At 35.3% G+C, this 23,548-nt stretch overlaps 1 protein-coding gene across 2 annotated transcripts in view; it reads left to right on the forward strand.

Annotated features, from left to right (window-relative positions):
• Positions 1–23,548, forward strand: part of LOC110036662 (nuclear pore complex protein NUP133) — a 52,631-nt gene that overhangs the window by 21,277 nt on the left and 7,806 nt on the right. The window contains exons 5-7 of one of the 2 annotated variants that reach the window (XM_020741158.1): positions 7,150–7,308; positions 7,726–8,056; positions 11,624–11,691. In XM_020741158.1, the coding sequence (XP_020596817.1) occupies positions 7,150–7,308; positions 7,726–8,056; positions 11,624–11,691 (558 nt within the window). The remainder of the gene's footprint in view (positions 1–7,149; positions 7,309–7,725; positions 8,057–11,623; positions 11,692–23,548) is intronic. The other variant, XM_020741159.1, reaches the window with a different exon arrangement.

A 23,548-nucleotide genomic window follows, 5' to 3' on the forward strand; every position in this document is an offset into this window, starting at 1 on the left:
GCACTAGAAATGTGTCATCCACTATCATTAACTAGTGTTGTATTTGTCAGGATATAGTCCACTGCAAAGATGCTGTGCTGAATGTTCATTTATGTTTTGTTGCTTTCTTCACTGCAAAAATGTTGATCTTTAAATTCTAATGTATCAATTTTTCTTGAAATGTTATTATGTCATTTATGTTAAAAATATAAATATATGTATTTCATGTGACAATTTATGAAAATATACGATTCAATCTTTTATAATTAAGATTTTGAAATTTGAGTGTATTTTTTCTTTTCAAGTTCAAAATCAGTCTTCACATAATTATCCTGTTTATATTCTTTTATAGATTTTGTTTTGTTCATAATATTAGCATTTTTAATATTATTTTGTTCATATTGCTTATAAGTTTTATATAAGCCAATAATATACAAAGCAAAAGAAAATAGCATATATAAAAAAGCACGTGCATGGATATTAGCTATATCAAGGGATCTTTTGTAGTTAAAAACTATCTTAAAACTTGAAAGGCATCATGGTATTAGGTAACTTACGGATTCCCATTATCTCCATGAAAATACCCTTACTATGTGTGATGCATTAAATGTATGATGCAACTTTTCTTTTCCTATTTTTTAAAATTTTTTTATGGGAAGATTCATCTTAGGGAAACCTTTAAACGCCACATTTTTAGTATGAGGATCTAGTTCTAGAATGGATATAATGACAATATAATCAACATCATGTTGGGGCTCTCTAGCAATTGGCTCCCTAGCAATAAGTATTCTAATTACAATCAGTGAAAGTTTGTACCCCCTCTGTGGATATGTAGGTTGCATGTTTGAAGTGGGGGGCTAACCTTATAAGAAAGTTTAATAAAATAAAGTTTATTAGTGTTGTTATTGTATTTGAATACATAAGTATCCTCTCTATATTGATGCTATCTTGATGAATGACATTTTTATCAAGTAGCCAAGGTCTACGGGCTACATTTGTATGAAGCACATAACAGTACACATGATTATCATTGTATCCCATTTTTTATTGGCACATTACCTTTATTAGTGATTGGATGTAATGTGTGGTTCACTCATCTCATATGAAAGAAGTTTGGATTAGCTTTATTCTAGATGTTTGCCTTGTTTATTTTTTGATGGATATAACTTCATGTTGCTAGTCCCATCAATCACAAACTTTCATCTTTTATCCTTGCATATAAAATATTTGAATTCATTTTATACTAAAACTAGACGTCTAATCATATTAATGGAATTGCTAGCCTAATATTAAGTCTTCTATCATTTTGACTAATACCTGAAACTGTTCCATACTTGTTGACTTTGGTGGGATGATGCTTTCTTAGTAAATTAGGGGTGTCCAATCAATGTATTTGTGCAAGTAATTATTCAAATTTAAATATGATTGAGGGTGAGTGTTTGATGTTGTTAGATGCCTAAATCATGTAAGAAGACATGAATTACGAAAGCATATAAATGTGAGTTTATTCAAAAATTATAAAAAAATAGATTCAACTGGTTAATATAATTATATTGAAATTATAAGTCTAACTAGTTAAGCTAAAACAATATAAATTAAGAGTTCTTATATTTTAATTAAAATTAGAGATGAAAGATCCCAAAAATATTTTGTAAAACTCACTTTCTCATTGTGATTTGGTACCATGTAAGTAATTTTTAAGGGCAAGTTAACATAAATGACCAGGTCACTATGTAAAACCAACTAATTGGAGTAATAGCAATTTATAAAATTGTCATTAGACAAAATAAGCCTAGCAAATAATATGAACATATACACATAATAGTGAAAATAACATAAGAAAATTGTTTTACCTAAATGAAATTGAAGATATCTTTTTTATATAAGTGTCTCTAATATGTGTCCTACGGTTGCGCTCTTTTATTTGGGTCAATTAAGGTTTGAATATCTTTCGAAGATTCCTATGAAGGATATAGGCATTGGTAGGATCTAATTTGAGGTGGGGTTAGGATTTTGGATAATAATGGGGTTCATTTGGGTCAAAACTCTATTTAACATTTTAGAACAATGTTTTAAACTTTAAATTACTAGTTTGAAAAGATGGGACAACATTGGGCTTTGGAATTATCGAAAAGTGTTATAGGATTGAGTTTAGATGTATTCTAAAAAAAAATTAAAGTTTTTTTGAAATCCTGGGTATAGTAAAACTTTATTCTGGTTGACAGAAAGTTAATTGAACTTTAGACTTTGGGGAGAGAGTTTGGGTTAGGGAAGAGGAGTATTTATAGTTTTATTTTAGATTTCTTTCAAGTGGTTTAAGGCTACTAATTGGCGTATATAGCAAAACGAGTTCTTGCATTAGAGATGCTTTGGTCAATAGCCCTAAGTTGATTATTGTTGGTTTTCTTAAACAAAAAAATATAGAAAAACCACAATATAGTGAAGGAACAGTAGTAGACAAATAGAACAACTAACACGTGTAGAATTTATTAAAAAAAAAATAGTCATATTTTAAGTGTTTAAAGGGAACGGATAACCCAATCTCCTTCAAGGTTGAGGCTGGTCATTATCCCATTCCCTATGGTTACTCATTTTTTCTTCAAAACTATATCAATCTCTTTTTTCATTCCCGATTAAATATAATCTCCTAGGTTGAGGCCGGCCATTAAGCCATTTACTCAATTTCTCTTAAAAAAAAATATCAAAATTTTTTTTAATTTCTGATGAAAAATTTATTGAAGTTCTTACAAGAGATAATTCAAATTGTAGAAGAAAGAAAAATGTAGGAGGGATTAATCTCATGGCTTTTGAATTTGAATGGGGAAGTTGTAACTAAGTAGTAACTGCTAGCCCCATTTTATGTCCAACCAAGCAAGTGGAGAAAGTAAATTTTTGCTTTTAATTAGTGCAAATAAACAATATTCACTTATTTTAATTAATATTCTTTCCATAGTCTAGAAATTCAAACTTCAAAATTCTAAAATCTTGTATCTTAAATTCAAAATTTCAAAATATGAAGTCCAAATTTTTAAGGCTCTACACATCATCAAAAACTCACATTTAAGCTCATATAGTCTTGCATGGTAAATTTGATACATAGACATGATATGTAAAAAGGATAAACATATTTAATTGCCTTCATCATGTTTTGACTAATTAAGGTGGGTCAATTTTTTCTTACATTAACACTGCCACATCGGCCTCTTCAAAGCTTGCCTCTCTACTAAGCTATATTTCTTTTTTTTAAAAAAAATTTGGAGGACTTGGGGCTGGCCTTGGAGTGATAGGTTCTCTTAGGATAGGAAGTTTCAAAGAAGGTTGAAGTTGGTGTGGAATCAAAGGATTAGGATTTGCATGAGAATAACTAAGGATTACTATAAATTATGAGTCAATTATATAAGGTACAGCCTAATAAAAAAAAAAAAAAGGAAAATTAAGATTTGATTTTAGGCCTTTTTTGTGATGAAGTTAAGTAATGCCATGGCTTAGAATTACTTGAAAAGTCTTAATATTAATATGCTAAGAGGTGTTCTTGAAAGTTTCATGAAATTTGGACATCTGATAGATTTTGTAGATCTTATTTAGAGATTAAGTCATATTGGAGCCCAATCATGCATCTAACTTTAGGTGGATATTTGCCTTTAATGGAAGGTTTTTTGGCTTAAATTAATAAGAAAACTCCTACTAATGATAGAAAAATATATCTAAGATTAATTCTAGAAATTTTAAAAAAAATTCAAAGGGTTTGAAATTATAAAATAACCAAATGAATAAGATTTGGTTAGAAGCATCCTACCCTTGGCCGGCTTGACCTGATGGTTACTTTAGGCTGTTGTTTTGTAGGAGAGTTGAGGAAAAGTTAGGGGAAGGTAGAGGGATGAGAGAGTAATAGTCTCATATTGTTTTCATTATAAAGAGTTAAATTAAAACTGCAAAGATAAATAAAAGCTATCACTCACCAAAACAATAGGATGGTATAAGTTTTCTTAATCTCAACATCTTTGGGCTAGCCACCAAACTTTCATGCCTAGGATGAAAACTCCAATTTTTTTCATATTAAATATTCTTATTCATTCAATAAAACAACAATTAGTAACCTTGATGCTAATACGATAATTTTTAAAAAGAAGGGGAGGGGTTGGGTGTCCCTATCTTTTGAAGGAGCAAAATGACTAAGTTCTTTAAACTATAGGAAAAATCAAAATAATTTTTTTATACATGCATGTTGTTTTTATTAATTACTCTTCTCATGATTTTACATATTTTCTATAATAAGTCAAAATTTTAAATTCACCTATTTTTTTCAGGTCTTTCCATTTAAATTCTAAACAACAACAATAACAAACCCTTATCTCACTAAGTGGGGCCGACTACATGAATTCTTTTTCTCCATTTTGTCCTATTGATTGTCATGACCATTTTCATTTAATTCTAATAAATTAAGATCTTTTTTATACATGCCCGGGTCTTTTTTAGGTCTACTTCTACCTTTCTTAACATAAGTCAAATCTAAAACATCTACTCTCCTAATCGGATCATCAGATGATCGATATTTAATGTGACTAAACCATCTAATATGACTCTCTCTAATCTTGTTTGCCACTGGAGCTACGCCAACCCTTTCATGAATATATTTGTTTTGCATTTTGTCTCTAAGTGTAAAGCCACACATCCATATAAGTTCTAAACAAGAAAACATTAAATAGTTTTATGAAAATAAAAATTACGGTGCACGCTATTTAAATTCCTAATTAATTTAGGTATTTTCATGCTTTTTTTGATTGGGCTGTTGACCCTTCTTTTTTCCCTGCTTGTGATTGTGGTCTGGTGCATGTGCTGAATCAAGAATGGTTTACCAAAGGTGCAATGCCTTGCATTAAAATCTATGGAGGAGTAAGAAGGAACAAACATATGCTTTTTGCTGGCCATTAGGAGATGAGATGAGAGTAGAATTTAATATAAGGTGAGAAGAACGATTAACCAATAGAGTAGCTTCTGGAGATGCTGATATAATAATGGAAATTTCAGTTGACTCAAGGTATTAGAGATATGTAAAACTAAATCAAGTTAAAGAGTTGAATTGGAAACAATTGTATTGTTTTTTCATTTATCTATAAAATATATTTTTATTCTTATTTGAATTTTAAAATTTAATTTAGCTTTATGGATGTTTTTCTTAGTAATTTATCAAAATAGTACCTAGATTATTTAAGTGTACGAGTTCATCCTTCTAACTATTGGAATTTTCTTAGCATCAAATTTAGTCCATCAACTTAATGATTTTACTTTTAGTTATTGTCATCTCACTCAATGTCTAGAATTATCAAATTAATGATTTTACTTAATTGACTTTCTATGTATGGATGGATACTTTTCTCCCAAGTTTCCCACTATAAAATAAGTTTCCTAATTCATCCCTATTAGCTAGCATTGTTGGCGCTATTCTTCAATATTTTTGTCATTATTGAGGATCATGGGATATGCCTTCATTGCTCGCTGATGGCCACTCTGGTAGGGATCATTTGTTTTCCTACATGAAAGGAGGAATAAGAGAGGGATTTGTGATTGGTCAGTAATCCGTTGATTCTTGTCACTGTAGAGGTTTGTCAACACCCTCGCCACTATTCCTATTGTCTCTGGCCACAGTAAGGAAACTCAACTTTTTCTCTATTCATCAGTTTTGCAGAACTCGTAATTATTGAGAATCAGAAATTTTAGTTTGAAATGTCATCTTGCTCTCAATGAAAGACTACCACTACTAGCTTTAGTCAATTCCAGATGTGAGATGATAGAAGATAAAAAATACTAGGATTTAATAAGTTATGATACTAAATTGATTTTAGGGATAGATTGAAAATAAAATAGTGTCACTTGAATAGTTTTGGGATCATTTTGGTCATTTATATTTTTTTTCCTCTAATGAGTCTTGAAAGATTTCATTTGTAGCACTTGCTGAATTGTGCAGTTTTTTAAAAAACTATAACATTAGATATTCTTTCTAAGCAATTAAAGGGCAAAATAATTTAATTTAAACTAATCTTTTTAAGAAAACTCATCGAAACTTTCCTGCTCATGTCAAAACCTAAGCTACTTTCTTACTAATTTTTTATGTATATATTGGTTAAATTGTAAATTTATAAAATAAAATAATAATACTTTAAATAATTTAAACGTATCTTACAATTTATAAATAACTATGAATGATGAAAAATAAACATATATTCAAAATTATAGTTGAAGTTGTACTGTACTTAAAATTTACCAATATAAAAACAATTTGTAATTATAAGTATTTGTATTGATGAATTAATTAAATTAAGCTTCTTTCTATTCTTAGAATCGACAATGTTAAGTGGATAATTATATAGTTATAATTTGTGCTGATTTATCTTAAAAAGTTAGAATTTTTAATACTAGAAATAGTTGGCATTAAAACAATATTCTTCTTGCTTTAATTTACTTGAAGCATAATTTCTTATAAAATTTGAAGCCAGATTTTTAGTCTCTTCTCTTGGTTTCACTTTATGCAAGTGGACTCAGAAGAATCCTAAATTGATTTCTAGCACAGAAGAGAGAGATTTATATTTTCATTGTACTAGGCATGTTGCCCAATGGGTTTTAAACTTTTAATTTAAAGCTCAAATATTTGCAGAACTGCCTACAATTTAAAGAAAAAAAACACGTTGCGTTGAAACATGCTAAATGATCTAAAATAGGTGCCTTGGATTGATTTTATTCACTTTTTTCCCAATCATGATATATTTTGTTACTTTTAGTTCATTCTTTTTCTCTTTCTTGGCTTCAATATTGTGCTTTGTAACTTAATTCAGCAAACTTTAAACCAGGTGGAAACCTGATGTTTTAAATCATGATCTGCGAATTTCACTTGCACACAAGTGCACAAGAACAATTTCAAGCACAAGAGACCATGTGATTGCACGTAGCCTTGTCTTTAAATTTGTAGTTTACTAAGTTTTTTGACTTTTAAGCATATTTTTTTTTTCAAAACAATATATGATATTAGTTTCGTGTGAACCTAAATTTACATGGATATGATTTCTCTGCTCGTCTTTTGGCTTCAAATCCTTAAATTCTTGACCAAATATCATTTGGAGCACAATTGTGAGCCAAACCATTTCGTTAGCTTACAATTGTATATTATTTTGTCAGGATAAATGCAAGGGTGTTGAAGATCTTGAGGTTAAAGAAAATATTTTTAGAGAGGTTTCTTTGCCACTACTAGCAATTGCAAAAAGGCATGAAGGTTATCCCACATTATGGCATATATGTTATCATCTTAATGATTCTCGCCTCCTGAGGAACCTAATGGTATGTATGTCTCAAATGGTTCCTGGCACAAAAATCTATTGAGTTCTTTTTTATATTTTGCTGTTTGTATGTTGGTTCGTGTGCTTTATTTCTGAGTATGGAAGGAAATAGGAAGGAAGAGGCACATACAAAACTGTTTGAAATGCATAAGGGTTTCAATTTGTTTCTGGAAAACATTCATTACGTTTTATGCATTTCTTTATTTGAGACATTGTGCATCTGAATTGCTTTCCATGATCCATGAATATGCTATTTGTAACTTTTGCTAGAGAAAATTAAAGTTGAACACTTCTAAGTATCACTAAATCATTGGCAGATAAGGAAGTATTTAAATGGATTGATTTTGGATTTGAATTCATAAAGCTTTCTGTAGAATGTATGGCAGACATAATTTAACTCTTTCTGGCTGTGATGCAGCACGATAGTCGTGGACTGAAAGGAGGATTTAGTAATTTTGTATTTGAGCAGTTGATAAAAAACCATCAAGTTGCTAAACTGCTGAGGCTTGGAGAAGAGTTCCGGGATGAGTTGGCCAGTTTTCTGAAGGATCATAGTGATCTGTTGTGGCTTCACGAGATATACTTATCTCAGTTCTCCTCTGCTTCAGAAACTCTTCATACTTTGGCCCTATATCAAGATGACAGCTCGTCTTTGATTGAAGGACGAGATTTTGTGCAAATCAAGATGCCATCTTCTATGGCTGATAGAAGGCGTCTGCTCAACCTATCCAAAATTGCCGTGGCAGCAGGTTTGTTTCTTTATCTTCGTGTTATTTGTTTTACGTTTAAGCATGAACATGACATCAGTATGACAGCTTGGTGGTACTTTTCTATAAGTTTTGGCTGCAAGGAAAACTGATTATTAGAAAGCCGCTTCATTAGCTTCAATCCTTGTTATGAAAATGACAAAATCATATCATGTGCCTATTGTTAAGTGGCTAACTCATGCAATCATTTAATTTGAATCAAGTGACAAAACTTTGGCATAGTTTTTCAATTTCAAAGCATACAAACAATTTAAAATTTAAATGTGTCTTGTGTTATGCTGATAAGATAATTATTGGTGCCATGGTACCGAGGTAAGGTATTTGGTGTTGCGAGATTTGCATAGCTTTGTATTGAAAAAGTGATACAATTTTTCCACTGGATATCAGTCCTGATGGTCCTTTCAATTCATCTTAATATCATTACAAATGTTGTAATCCTTGATCTATATGAACTGCCCATTTACGTTATCCTACTACCTAAAGTAATCAACTAGAAGAAATCTCCATCAGTTGGCAAATCACAACAAAATGAAATATGCTTGACCACAAATATAATCCTACTAAAAGAGAAAATCCAGATATAATCATAGTTGGGCGGTGTCAACTTCCTTTGGTAGCAAATAGATCGTCAATAGTGAGTTTGCATTTAGCTTGTGCTAGTATGATATCTTGTTACAGACACTAAACATATGGTTCATTAAGCCAAGATGCTGTAGCATCACTCAAGTAAATCACTAATGCCATCAATTCCTTGTTTGCTAGTACTGTTGAAAGATGACACTTTTTGTTTCGGTCGATGAGTTTGTTGCTTAGAAGATATAAAATCCGATGGTGACTTTGAAACATTTGATGAATGCAGAGGAGCAGGAAATCCATATCCTTGTAGGAATACGGTCTGACAAAGTTGTAAACAATTCTTCATTGAGTTAAGGGATCAAGAAGATAACCCTTGGCTTCCATTGACTTCAATACAAGGCAGAACTCTTATATGATCTTCCTGTAATGATTATCAGCAGAGAGCCACTGCTTCCTTCCAAATTTTTGTTCTATCCTGCAGTTTTTAAAACACATGCTAAACCAAATTAAAATGCCAAAGCCAAATTTGTCTCTGTTGTGGCCAAGCACGCATCAATTCATGTTGGATGATCAAAATTCATTTGTGAAAAAAAAGGGTAAAAATGAGTTATCAATCTAAATGATCAATATTGTGATTAATTTAAAATGTATTAAGGCTATCCTTCTCATCATGATCATAATAATTAGGAATAATTTTATTTGAATTAAGGCTATCTTTTTAAACATGTTCTCCTAAATATATTCATGTTTGTTTGATTATTTTGATGATGACTGATATTTATTTTTTTATATTTTTGGAGCATTTTACATATTTTTGTAAGTAAAAGTATTATTGGCAAAAGATGTGACAATCATTTATGAATGCTTGTGAAGCATATTTTTCTTATTGATCATGTTTGTTTTTTATTATCTTTAGAATTTTTTTTTTCTTATGATACTACTTTCCATCTTATGATGTATTTAGTAGAGAATAATAAAAAAAATGAAAATTTCATATTAATAATTTATAATTATAAAAATGAGTCCATGACTTGTTATATCTTAAAATTTTGTAATTTTGTTGTGTCGTGTCCGAGTTGTGTCTGTACTTCAATGTATTTGTCTATACATCATAATTTGCCAATTGTTGGCTATTGTTGCGTTGTACACTAATTATCGATTGTATTTATTAAAATTGCCTTGCAAGCTTTAATCGGAAACTACATTTTTTGTTTCTAAAAGTTTGCTTTAAAGAAATTAAGATTCACCATTTATTCCTACATGCCTATATTTTATTGGGCTTTATGCTTTTGCATGTGTTCTGAAGATAAAGCAAAATGTTGCTTCTTTTTATTTATTTTTCTTCATTTTTTTTGTCAAGATACAAACATGAGAAGCAATGATTTGATCATAAAAAAATGTTATTGTAGCATTTGGTCTTTTTTGGCTCGTTAAACATGTGGATAACAAATTTTTGAATTTGTTTCGATTTGTGCTTGATGTCCATTTCGTCGAAATCTTTTTTATTAAAATACTGGTTTGACTAGAAATGGACTAGTCGTATACTTGGTTGCAAAGTATATATTCTTAATTAAGTATTTTTTGCAACTTTAAACTTGATCTTATTTTTAACATCAATTGGATGAAATATTATTTTTCCAGACTTGCTATTTAGATAAGGAATGTCACTTAATTTAAAGCCTATCAAGGATTGAAATTTAGAAGTTTGGGAACGTAATAGATACACAGCTATTTGGTTGCATTTTGGCAAATCTCTTTAAACTTGATCTTATTTTTAACATCAATTGGATGAAATTTTATTCTTCCAGACTTGCTATTTAGATAAGGATGTCACTTAATTTAAAGCCTATCAAGGATTGAAAGTTGGAAGTTTCGGAACGAAATAGATACACACAGCTATTTGGTTGCATTTCGGCCAATCTAGCCTTTTGGTATTACTTTTTGTGCAGAGTTTCTTCAATTGTAGTGTTTACATTGCAATTTCATCTTTAATTGCCAAATGATGAAATGCACCTGCTGCACTGCACACCATTTATCTGTTGGATTTATTAAGTTGCAAGCTTAAGTCAGGAAGTACATTCTGTTTCTAAAATTTCACTCCAAAGAAATTATGATCTGCCATCATTTCCTACATGCTGAAATTTTATTAAACCTTTCTTTTTTTTTCAATCTACTATCTGAAGATAAAGCAAAATGTTGGCTCTCTCTCTCTCTCTGTAAAGATTCAACTTGAGAAGAAATGATTTGATCAAAAAAATATTATTGTAGCATTTGTGTTTTTCTTGGCTTGTTAAACACATGAATAATAAATTGTAGAATTTCTTTTACTTTGTGCTTGTTCTCTTACATCAAACTTTTGTGAGTTTAGTAATGGTTTTGTTAGAAATAGATTAATCGCAAAATCGGTTAAAATGATATTCTTTATTTAAGCATAGTTGGCTCCTTAAAATTTATTTTATGGAAGGTTTTGTTCCATAATTGATATTTAGATTACGAATGCCCCCTTAATTTAAAGCTTAAATTATTTTGCATAGCATGTGTATATTAGTGGGGCTGTTCGGGATCATTTTTTTTTTCATTTTATGTTTTATTTTATTTTATTATGTTTTGATTGGAAGCAAAATATATTTATCATGTTAATAACAAATAAACTTGTTTTTAAAAACACAAAATAACTTTTAGTTATTTTGAGGGTTTTTAAGAACATGTTGATTCGTTTTTAAAAATAAAAAAATAAACAAATAAAAAATATACTAAGCAAAACATATTTTTAAAAATTAAGCAATAATCAAAACAAAATTGATCCCAAATAGGCCTCATATGAATTTTCTTGTGAACAATTTAATCACATTTTACTAGCATGTAATGTGTTAGAAAATTTCTTGTTGGAAGTTCTGCATTAAATCCATGATTTTGTACTGCTTTTATTGTAGCATCATCACTAGCAGATCACTTTCTATTACCTTGTATCAGGTAAGAAAGAGGGTTTTGAGCTGAAGATGCTTCATATAGAGGCATTTCTCCATATTCTGATGTTTCAGGTGCTAATTAAGTAATTTAAGCTTCAAAATATTTTACTTGAAGTTCACATATGAGCCTATCATGTTTTATTAACTATGCTACATTTTGAATGATATTAGATTGCCCTAGTAAAATTTTTAATCATTGTGATTATAATGTTTTGTGTAGAGTTAATGAACTGCAATAATACTCCTTGTGATTATCTGTTGAGTATAGGGCCTAAAATTGCCATTGCGAGCCCCAAGACTAGATAGAAAATATGGAAGGTTGATGTTAGGTTGACTTCCAATCATAAAATTTATGCCATAACTAATGAACTGAATTCAAATTTGAATCCAAAAATGAGTATTCATAATGCAAACCCCACATAGTTGGAATATTTCTGACACTGAGTGGGTAGCGGCTCTAAATTTGCGTTGATTGTGCGGGCCAAAATTCATATAGCAGACTTTAGCAAGAAATTCCCATTATCAAGTTAGTAGCTGAACTTTGGAAATCATGCAAGTTCATGAAAATAGTTTCTACAACCATGAAAATGTACTGTATGTAGTGCTCAAAATGTTTGATAGAAAGTGTTATTTTCCATTTAAACTAGACTAATAAAACCTTTGGTTAATATACCAATTAATGGTTTTTTGTTCGTTGAGGTATCTAACATACATTTAATGGAGCAGCTGATTTTTTTATGTTATATCTGAGCTAACCTTGTTTACTACATTCTTCGAAGCTTTGTACATTGTAAGAGATGACAAACATCATTCCATAGCTCGAATAATTTAAGAGTTGATTATTGAGTGTTGTAAGGGTGACTATTTGTAATGGTGCTGACCTCATTTTTGAGGTCTTTCTTCTCCCTTTCTTGGAGCTTAAGATCTAGCCTTAGGACTCGCGCTGATCCTCCTAGAGGACTAGCAATGGAACCCACCTTACATTTAACTTCAAATCACTTCTTGACCAATTTTTGTGAATATCTCAGATGAGTGGTCCCAAACACTCAACTTTTAGTTGCAAGCGCTAAGGACCAACATGTGGAATGTCCAAAAATGAGTTTTCACAGGATCAGGAGGCCTTAGACAAACCCTACCTAAGATTCTTTTATGCTCTACCTGATATCAATTGTGCACCATTTAAATGCTGATTTGGGGAGTCAAGGGTGCTCTTTGGGGCTCCATAAATGCTGAAATGCGCTGTAGGAGTGCCATAGGGCGCTGAATTGCGCTAAAAGAGTGTCGTACGGTGTTGCAATGCGCTGTAGGAGTGTCGTAGGGTGCTGGAAAGCGCTGTAGTAATGTTGTTCGGCGCTGGAATGTGCCATAAAGTGCTCAAAAGTGCTGTCGGTTCCTAAAATGTGTTGTAGTAGGGCTGTTTGGGCTCATATAGGTGTTTGTCGGGCTTCTATGGGTGCTGTTTGGGCTTATATGGGTGCTGTTTGGGCTCATATAGGCACATTTTGGGCTTAATTAAGTGCTGTTTGAGGCTCTTTTTAGTGCTGTTTGGAGTTCAATTAATTGCTGTTCGGGGCTTTAGTGCTGTTCGGGGCTCATTTTGGTGCTGTTTGGAGTTCAATTAATTACTATTCGGGCTCATTTTGGTGCTGTTTGGGGCCCATTTTAGTGTTGTTTGGGGCTTAATTAAGCCCTATTTGGAGCTAAATTTAGTGTTGTTTAGGGCTTACTTTAGAGCTGTTTCGAGGCTGATTTAGTGTTGGCGTATAGTTTTGGGTTTCTATTGATTGTTATCTTATGAGGATTTAAAAACTCTTTTGAGCAAGCACACTTGCCTTTCTACTCCTCTGTCTCGCCGATTTTGGGAGTTGGGTTAGTCTCCTCACTGCTTCCCCCCGTTTTATTTTCTTTTTTTTGAGGTTGATGATGATAGTGCTTTTGCGTGCTAATGTGGGATGATAGAATAATGTCTCCTGCCTCGATGATCTTCAATGGGGGGAGAGCAGGATTGATGATACTATTCATCAACCTTTTGTGCGAACTTGCCCCCTTGCCTTCTTTGGTTGCCGATAATTCTGGCTCCATCAAAGTGAGCTACTTGTGGACTATCATACTTCTCTAAACATTTACATATATACTACAATTTCCTTTATATTTACATAGATACTACATACAAATTCATTTGCTATAACACTACTTTTCATTGCTAAGTAAACTTGGTATGCATGAAAAATTAAAGAAACTTTATAAAATCCTATAAAAGTTCACTTTTTTAATTGCTGCGATTGTGGCCAGGAGTGACCTTCCTTTGATAGTTTGGGTTGGTAGCTTCCATTCAAAGTTGGATTATAAATAGGGCTGTAAACGAGTCGAGCTTGAGCGAGCTCAGGCTTGGCTCGTGTTCGGCTCATTCAAAATAGCTCATGTTCGAAATCGGCTCGTGTTCGAAATTGGCTCAGGAACAGTGTGTTCGTGTTCGACTCGTGTTTGCTCGAAATTGATTCGTTAAAATTAAATTGAAAAAAATAGATGTAAAGTGTAGACTTCGAATCTGGACCAAATATAGACAAAATAACGGATTAACCACATTACCACATGAGATGTTATGATTTAAATTTATATATAAATATATATAATATATTATTATATAAATAATATATGTAATATATTATTATATAAATAATTATATAATTTTTTTCTCGTTTGCTTAACGAACGAGCCGAACACGAGCTGTTCGCGAACAACGAGCTTTTTTGACAGCCGTAATTATAAAGCACACAACCCAGCTCTGAGCCCACGCCGAGCCTGAATTCTTACCACCCTCTTCGAGCTTTCATGTGTCGCGTGTTCTTTTACTTACATATATATACACATATTTGTCATGCTAGCTAAATTCTCTGCAATACTTGTTTACTTTTACCGTGGTAATAACACTTTTTGCAGTAGCAGCAGACACACCTGGTATGCAAATTTATTTTTTACAATTATTGCATTTTATCGCATTTTATTTTACCGCGCTCTTACTGTTGTTTTACTTCTGCCTTTACTTACGCCGCAAGACCTTTTAGAGTACAATACAGTCTGCTGGTTGTTTCGGAGGTACAATGTGATGGGCCATAGACCAAACAAATTTGCATGCTCACACATAAAACCGTATACCCGGTTTCGCTACATTAGAAAAGCTCGGAGTAAGCTTGGTGGGCAGCACAACGAGGAGTCGAGTGTGAACAATTTCGAGAAACTCAACACAGGAACAGATCTACTCCAGCTAAACTATTCATTAGTTTTAAACAATTCATAAGATTTTGAGGTAGCTTGCTCAACGCGATGTAAATCCTCACACCCTCTTTAGTTCCCTGTGTAACTGTTGTGCAGTATAAGTCCTAACTCACCTTAGGTTTTGAGATTGTTGTTCGGTACGACATAAACAACCAGTCTCCGCTGGCTATTTTCATAATCGGGTATTATGCAAGTGTGAGTCTCAAATAATAAAATTGGCAGGATTAAATACTTAAATAACATCGTCTCTAAAACGCAGCCTTACAGTAGAATAATTTAGGAAGTCACTGAGGGTTCTCCTTAGGATCTGTGGCGTCTTTTATCTCTTACTTTCTTTGGACTCTTAAAATAAGTGCTCCCATTTGATCCTTTCCCACTTGATTTTCCGCGTCCTAACGTAAAAACATAAATCTTGAATTCTTGAAGACTAAGTTTATATGATCTTTATCAAGAGTTTTCTCAAGTGACATCGATCATTTGAGATGTAATTTACTATAGGAGCTTGTCTCTATAGGGAACTTGAAACCTAGGTAAAATAAACCATACTTAATCTTTATATTAGCACGCAAATGGTTTGAGAATTTGTCGGTCACGCAAATGGTTTGTAGGCCAAACAGATATCACAAATCTCTTAGTTTGTATGATTGGTTCATCGCCGAGGGATACACTTATCTTTCGGGAAGTTGCATTATTCGCGGTATCAAACATGATTATGTAAACTATTAGATTAATAAGATCTATTCGATCTCATTTTTCAAAATTAAAGACACTATTTTTTTTAAAATCATATACCTTTTATATTAGATTAAACTTAAAAATTATTTAAAAAAAATCGAACAACAACTTCTACGAATCCGCTGGGGACTAGTTCATCTCTCTATTTTGATCGAAAAGTTTGGTTTTCATACATCGGTGGTGTGCCCATATCCCTCGTGGGTCAGACTACTGTTATTCCGTTGACATACCGTGCTCATTTCTTCCATGAACCATTATAGTCAACTCTTCTTGGATTACGGGATCGTCTGTTTAACCATCCTTAAGCAGATGGGTTCATGAATCCCTAGGGTTTAGTGGGGTGGACTCTCAATAGATGTGGTAGGTTAGGATCAGAGTTAGTCTGATGTGGAATGAGTCCTTTCCAATTTTGGACCGGATCCTATACCTCGTGATCGTTTCATCTCTCTTCCGAGTTCGGCTTGTTCTTTTAATAAGTCACATCAAATTTTACCCTTGAAACTTTCCTTGACAATATTTAAACTTCAGAATCTAATGCCAAAACAAAGCATTCACAGTTAAAGAATCAAACAAATTTTTGAACAAAAGACACGTGAAAGCAAAATGAAAAAAACAACAATAACAAAACAAATATAAATTTAAGTCAAAACCACTTGGATAAGTCTTGAAATAGACACCTAGTTCATAAGACAATTTCGTGTCAGTTTTTGTGCTTATGACTAAATTATTTCACCCGGAAATGGAGCGTAGAATTCCTTTAACACTAAAAAATTTTTCAATTGACTGGAAAGATGTCCTCAATGTTGACCTTGTGCAACTTGCTTACCGGCAGACATGCTCGCCATGTGGGATCCACAGTTAAGTTTGGGTTTGGCTTTGACGAGTTTGAAGTAGTACTCAACAAGGCTCCATTCGTCGTAATGAAAGTCGCTGCCCCGGAGTTCCAGCAGTCGTCCGCTGAATTCAACTTGAACTGTGGCCAAGACTTCCCTCCCCTCAAGAAGGCGAAGGTCACCGTCGCCCCTGTTACTGCCAAAGTTGCCCCTGCTCTTGTCAGGATTGTCACCACTATTCCCATCGGATTTACTGTTACCATGCTCGCTGCTCCACTAGTATTGTAATGAAAGGGAATCTTATATGAAGACAAGTCAGCTCGTGCCCTTACCCTGTTACCATCTGTGTTCGAGATTGGATCTAGCTCGAGGTCTGGTCAGCTTAGTCGGACACAGCGCAGAAATAGGAACTGCATGATCTTAAAGGCCTAAAGGGCGAAAGCTTTGAAGACTATTCCATTCGAGGAAATGCCACAGCAGGGGGAAATTGGATTGTCTGAGATCGCTCCTCTTCTTGGAGGAAGCACGTTTCACCCATTGTCTGTCACTCTCGAGGGAAGAGGGGGGGGAGCTGATAACATTGCTGCTGCATTACCGTCACCGTCTCATCGTCAGGGTGAAAAGAGAAAGAGACTTGAGTGTTTTGCCCAGATTTGCTTGGTTTTCGAAAGATTGGTCCGAAAGGAGTGTTGCTCTGTCGCCGAGATAATAAGAAGGATGGGGTGCGTCGTGTTGCCCTGAGTCCGAGTAGAGATTCTGAGAAAAGGTGAAGTCACCCGTAAGTCGCATGATTTTGCCCAGAAAGGAAGAGCATCGCAGCCTCGTATTCCCGTTAAGCTTCGCCTGGGAGAACGTTCGGATATCGCTGCTACCAATGCCAATATTGCCGATGCCTCCCGGAAACATGCGGAGCGCCGACTGATCTTGTCTCGCCTTGGTCCGAGGGCACCGCTTGCCACCACGAGAGGGGAGACCCAAAAGATGAACAATAACAGAGGATTGCCAATTACTGCATCCAGACCGCCATTAGGGACCATGACTCATCCCGGCAAACTGTTGCCGACAACGAGACGTCTAGTCTCAAGGCATTGGTACCAAATGAGAAGCCATGGAGACCTAAAGTCGCTGAACTGGTGCCGCAATAGGGATCAGAAGGACATCTCCTCGCAAAGGATTCTAAGTCCGATGCCCCGGTTTTTAGTGTTCCGGCCGTGTCAGAGGCAATGTTGATGGAAGATGTACAACAACCGCCCATGGTCGATCCAGAGGGCAGGGTGCATCCATGGCTGGCCGACTGAACATGTACTCTTTCAAGGATGAGGCAATAGGGAAGTTGCTAAAAACTTTAATTAAGAAGTCCGAGTATAGGTTGCCAGAGCCAAAGAAACTAGACGAAGTTGACAATACGGATCACCCCGCTTATTGCCCTGTACCACAGATTGCTTGGCCACACAATAGAGGATTGCTTCAGTTTCAAAGGATGACTTGAGAGGAACTACAGGAACGAGAATATTACAATTCCGAAAGAATATATGAAAGAACTTGAAAAATGCTCGATCAATGTGATTTCGGCTGGGCCCATATTTCAGATCAACTCCTATGCAACTTAAGATAAATGGAGCACGGTCTGGACCAGATCCTGTCAAAAAATTCTGGATCAAATTCAGGCAGCCTCAGCACAAGCCTCCACTCAGAGCCTGCAACCCACCAGGCTAGCGTCGTCGAGCACACCGGAAAAGTCACCACCACAGGAGAAAAAGAAGAAAAGTTTCAAGAAGGTAGAGATTGATAGCACGAAGAGTAGAATAGGGGCTGATTTTTCACGATTGGTTGTTTCAGATTTAGGAGAGAAGTCCCTTGAACCGTTCACTTTGTATGATTATTTTTTTGTCCCTCCGGAGTCGCGTAATGCAAAAAAATTTAATTTTGGCTACGTTTTTACTATTTATGGTGATTGCGTAACTAACCAATCCGATACGAATTTCGATTCCCATAACGATCCTCAAATCATGCGAAATCCTGATGAACCTATTAACATAGCTAAAAAGACATGGGCGACATAGGGTACGACAGCTCAGATAGCGAAGCAACCGTTTTTTAGTTCCAAGGAATGCCAGCTGCGATTGAATTAGAGTTATCAGATTCAGAAATAACACCAGAAAAGTCAGCCATCACTCCAGAAGAGAAGCCCCTGGGTCCAATCCAAATGAAAGGTGTTACCCCCAATAATGGGTTAGTAGTAAAGGAAAAACAGACGCCTGCTCATGAAGAGCCAACTCCATCAATTGAAGAGACACATGTTCGGGAGGAAGCTGGAGGCTTGAATAACAAAGTGGACTATAATGTACCAGCCCATCTTCAAAAGTTGCCAGCCAAACTAAGCATTTTCGACGCTCTAATTCTATCAAAGGAGTTAAGAGAAGCTCTGGTTAGGACATTGCTCGACTCAGAGATTTGCTTAGCTTAATTGGTCAGCAGCTCCGTAGAAGAGGTTTGTTTGTTAAAGGAACAGTTTAGTGTCACTTTTACAGATGATGATTTGTTACTCTCAAAGGATTCACTCTTCAGGGTGTTAGTTGTTTCAGGAGCATCAATTAACATAATGAATCTATGGATATTAACCTACTTGGACATCAACACCTGCAAGCTTTCAACTAACAAGATAATGTTAAGAGGTTTCAATCAGAAATGAGAAAGAACTCTCAGATTGATAATACTGTCAATGAGGATCAGTGAACTAGTAACGGCCGCAAATTCCACATCATAGATTTAAAGACTTCGTTCAATGCCTTACTGGGTCAACCTTGGATCCACGAGTACAAGATGGTCCCATCGTCCTACACTAGTGCATAAAATACTATGAAGGAGGATAGGAACGGTGCATCAAGGGAGATCTACAACCGTTCGCAGTATATGAGATAGGCATTCATGAAGATGCTGCTTATTATGCGCATCCAAAGAAGACAGTCTTCTCCAGAGACGTGCAAGAAAAATTGAAGATCCAAAAGAATTGCAAGAACGGGGCCAGCCGATTCCGATTCAGCAATCTCCTACCACTCATTCACAACGAGATGGTGGAAGCTCTTTCAGCCCTTGCATCCGAGATCAAGGTCGGGGACGAGGGCAAGGAGTTAACAAGATTGTTGAACGGAGGGATCTGGTCATCAACATTGACTTGGAAGATAGTTCGGAGGAAGAAAAGGTGACGAAGATAGCACTGACAAGAAATTGAAAGACACCTCAGTTCAAAATCTCCTTGGAGGAAGAAAAGACGAAAGAATATGAATCAATTTACGATCGGATCAAACACCTTGTACAGACCATGACCTTGACACCAATTCATTCCATTAAGGTCTAGGGTTTGGAGGTTAACGAAGTACAGAGCATGGGCATGAAGCTGATAAGATTTCACCGTGACTCTTCTTCTGGTTCTGAAACCAATGTAAAACTAGAAGAAAATATTTCTAATGACTTAATGAAATTACCTTTTGGTTACTACTCTCATTATGTGCAAAAATTAATTCAGCGTGTTTTTGTGCCTAGTCAACTACCAAAAGAAATGATGCACCTCTTCGAGGAATTGTGGAACACTAAGATTCGAGCTTCTAACTCAAAAGAGAGTGTTGGATTCGACACGATAGGGCTGGTTGATGACACTGAATTTTGTCTGGCTGTTACTAGCCAGTCAGAAGAAGAATCTCAAATAGAGGATCTCCATCGGAGTTTGAAAAGGAAATCAAGTTCACAGTTGTGAATTAAAGAAGATCAATCTAGGGACTGAAGATTCCCCTAGACCTACTTTCATGAGCCCACTGCTAAACGATGAGGAGTCTTCAGATTTAATCAAGCTGTTGTCAGAGTTCAGAGATTGTTTCGCATGGAGCTACGACGAGATGCCTGGGCTAGCATCGGAGGTCGCGATTCACAGACTTGGAGTAAACCAGACCTTGACCCTGGTCAAACAAGCTCTCAGAAGAATGCGCATCGAAATAGAGCAACAAGTCATCTTTGAAGTAAAGAAGTTAATATGTCAACTTTGTAAGAGAAGAGCAATACTCCACGTGGTTGACTAACACTGTGCTAGTTAGAAGAATTGACAAGTCTAAATTTGTGTTGACTTCAGGGATTTGAACATGACTTTCCTGAAAGATGAATTTCCATTCCCCATCCCAAAGAATTAATGGTGGACATCGTATCCTCACATAAAATTTTGGATCCTCGGGATATAATCAGATTAAAATGGCACCAGAAGATGCGACACTCACGACCTTCAAAACACCGATAGGAATTTATTGCTACATAGTGATGTCGTTCGGGTTGAAGAATGCTGGAGCAACATATCAACGAGCAATGACAAGAATTTTTGACGACCTCATCCATAACCAAATTGAATGCTACATGAATGATTTGGTCATCAAAAGAAAACAGAGGGAAAACCACCTATATGATTTGAGGATTGTCTTTGAACGATTATAACGATTTAAATCTTAAAATGAACCCCTTAAAGTGCGTCTTTGGTGTCACATCCGAAAAATTTTTAGGATTGTTGTACGACATCGGGGAATTGAAATCGATTCAGAAAAGATTAAAGCTATCATGGAAATGTCATTTCCTAAAACTTTAAAACAATTACGATCCTTTCAAGGAAAAATTAGCATATCTACGATGTTTTATATCTAATATATCATGACTCTATCAACCATTTTTTGTATTAATTAAAAAAGATGTCAAGTTTACATGGGATGAAAAATGTCAACGGGCTTTCAAATGTATTAAACAATACTTAATGACACTTGTTTTAGTAACCTCAGTCTCAAGTCCACCGTTGATACTTTATACTGCGGCTTTAGAAGACTCCTTCGGAGCTCTGTTGACTCAGGTCAATGATGAGGGTAAGGAAAATGCCCTTTATTACCTTAGTCGTCGTCTAACGCCGGTGGAGGTAATGTATACTCCAATTGAGAAGCATCGTCTAGCTTTAATTTTCGTCCCTCAAAAGCTTAGACATTATATATTAGCTCATAAGGTCAACCTAATATTGAAAGTTAATCCGTTGCAATATCTAATCACCCGACCGACCCTTTTTAGTAGATTGGCGAGATGGTCGATGATATTATTGCAATTCAATTTAACTTTTGTACCTCTTCGCGCCGTCAAGGAACAAATTTTAGCAGATTTCCTCGCAACACACTCGTTGTCAGCTAGTTCTCCCCTCAACGACGACTTGCCCGACGAACAAGTAGTGAACATAGGACACTCCAATGCTCTACGTTGGGAGATGTACTTTGCCAGAGTTTCGTCAGCCCAAAGAGAAAGATTCACAGATTGAAATCCCCGACAGAGCATGAATCGATTCAATCTTCATTACATCAGATCGAGGGATGTTAAGATACTCTTACCCCCTGACAGAGCCGTGTACAAATAACGAAGCAGAATACGAGACTCTCATAACGGGATTAGGGTTAGCAATTTTAATGGAAATAACAGACCTCGTCATCCGCAGAGATTCCCAACTTGTCATTCAACAGGTAGCCAGACGGTACAAGATTCTGAAGTCTAGGCTATAGCAATACCTCCACTATATGATGAAATTGTTGGAACAAATTCCCAATGTGACGTACAGAATTCCCTGTTGAAACAATTCCCATGCTTTAGCCAAACTAGCTAAAGAGTATGCATAGTTGCCGGAGGATTCCATCGATGTTACGATACAGGAATGTCAAGTTTTATCCCAAATCAACATGGATACCCTACATAAATAGAGAAATGAAGATACGGTAGCGACAGTAGCTAAAGATGAAAAAGATTTATGCCGGTCTTTTGTTGAATACTTGCAAATCGGGACACTACCAGAAGACAGATGAATTGCACATCAGATCAAGAGGAGGGCATTGTCATACACCCTAGTTGACGTGTTATATAAAATATCATTTGATCAAATGTGGTTAAGATATTTGAGCAAAACACAAACACAAGATATTGTCAAAGAAGTACATGCAGGGCTATGTGGTGCCCACTAGTCAGGTCCGAAAATGAAAATGAAGATCAAGAGAATTGGGTATTACTGATCAACAATGATGGGTGGTTGCATGGAAATTGCCAGAAACTGCCATCAGTATCAAGTGCATGGAGTGATCTTACATTAATCTCCGAATGTGTTACACCCAACGATCGCATCGTGACCATTCGAGTGTTGGGGCACAGATATAGTGAGCCCGATAGACCCTCCGTCTTCTAAAGGACACCGATTCATACTAGCAACAGCAGATTACTTTTCAAAATGGGTAAAGGCAGTGTCGTTAAGGGAAGTCATAACACACTAAGTTCTCCAATTCTTCAAGACCCAGATTGTCTACCGCTTTGGTGTTCCCCGCAGAGTCATTTCAGTTAACGGTCCAGTGTTCAAAAGTACCAAAATCAACAGTTTTGTCAAGATGCATAAGATAGATTGAAGATATTCCACAATCTAGTGCCCAAAAGTGAACGGGCTAGTGGAGGCCTTCAACAAAACTCTCATGTAAATTATAAAAAAGACACTAGATGATAATAAAAAAGGATGACACAAGCTGTTAATAGATGCGTTATAGGCGTACAGGATGACGTTCAGAACCCCAACTCAATCTACAACCTACGCCCTGGTGTATGAGTCTGAGGTCGTACTTTCTTTGGAAGTGCAATTAACCTCCCTCAGGATCGTCGTTGCTAACGAGATCACAATGGAAGAGAACGCCAAACTCCGGCTCGAAGAACTAGAATGCCTCGAAGGGAAGCGACTTGTTGTACAATAGAACCTCGAGTTATACTAAGCAAAGATGGAACAAGGCCACGAGAAGCTGGTCCTCCTAAGGACGTTCAAATTCGGTGACTTAGTCTTCGTCCTCAAGAAGACTCATTCTTGCACACCACAAGATAGGAGAAAAATTTGAACCGACTTGGGAGGGACCGTTCGTGGTCAAAAAATTCTACTCCGGAGGATCTTCCCAGCTGATGGATTGCAATGTGAAAGGCCCATGTTGTCAATCAATGGGCGATATCTGAAAAAGTACTACGCATCGTGATGTTTAAAGCGACCCAATTGCAAGTCC

This window comes from Phalaenopsis equestris, unplaced genomic scaffold, assembly GCF_001263595.1.
Source record: "Phalaenopsis equestris unplaced genomic scaffold, ASM126359v1 Scaffold209432, whole genome shotgun sequence".
Lineage (NCBI taxonomy): Eukaryota > Viridiplantae > Streptophyta > Magnoliopsida > Asparagales > Orchidaceae > Phalaenopsis > Phalaenopsis equestris.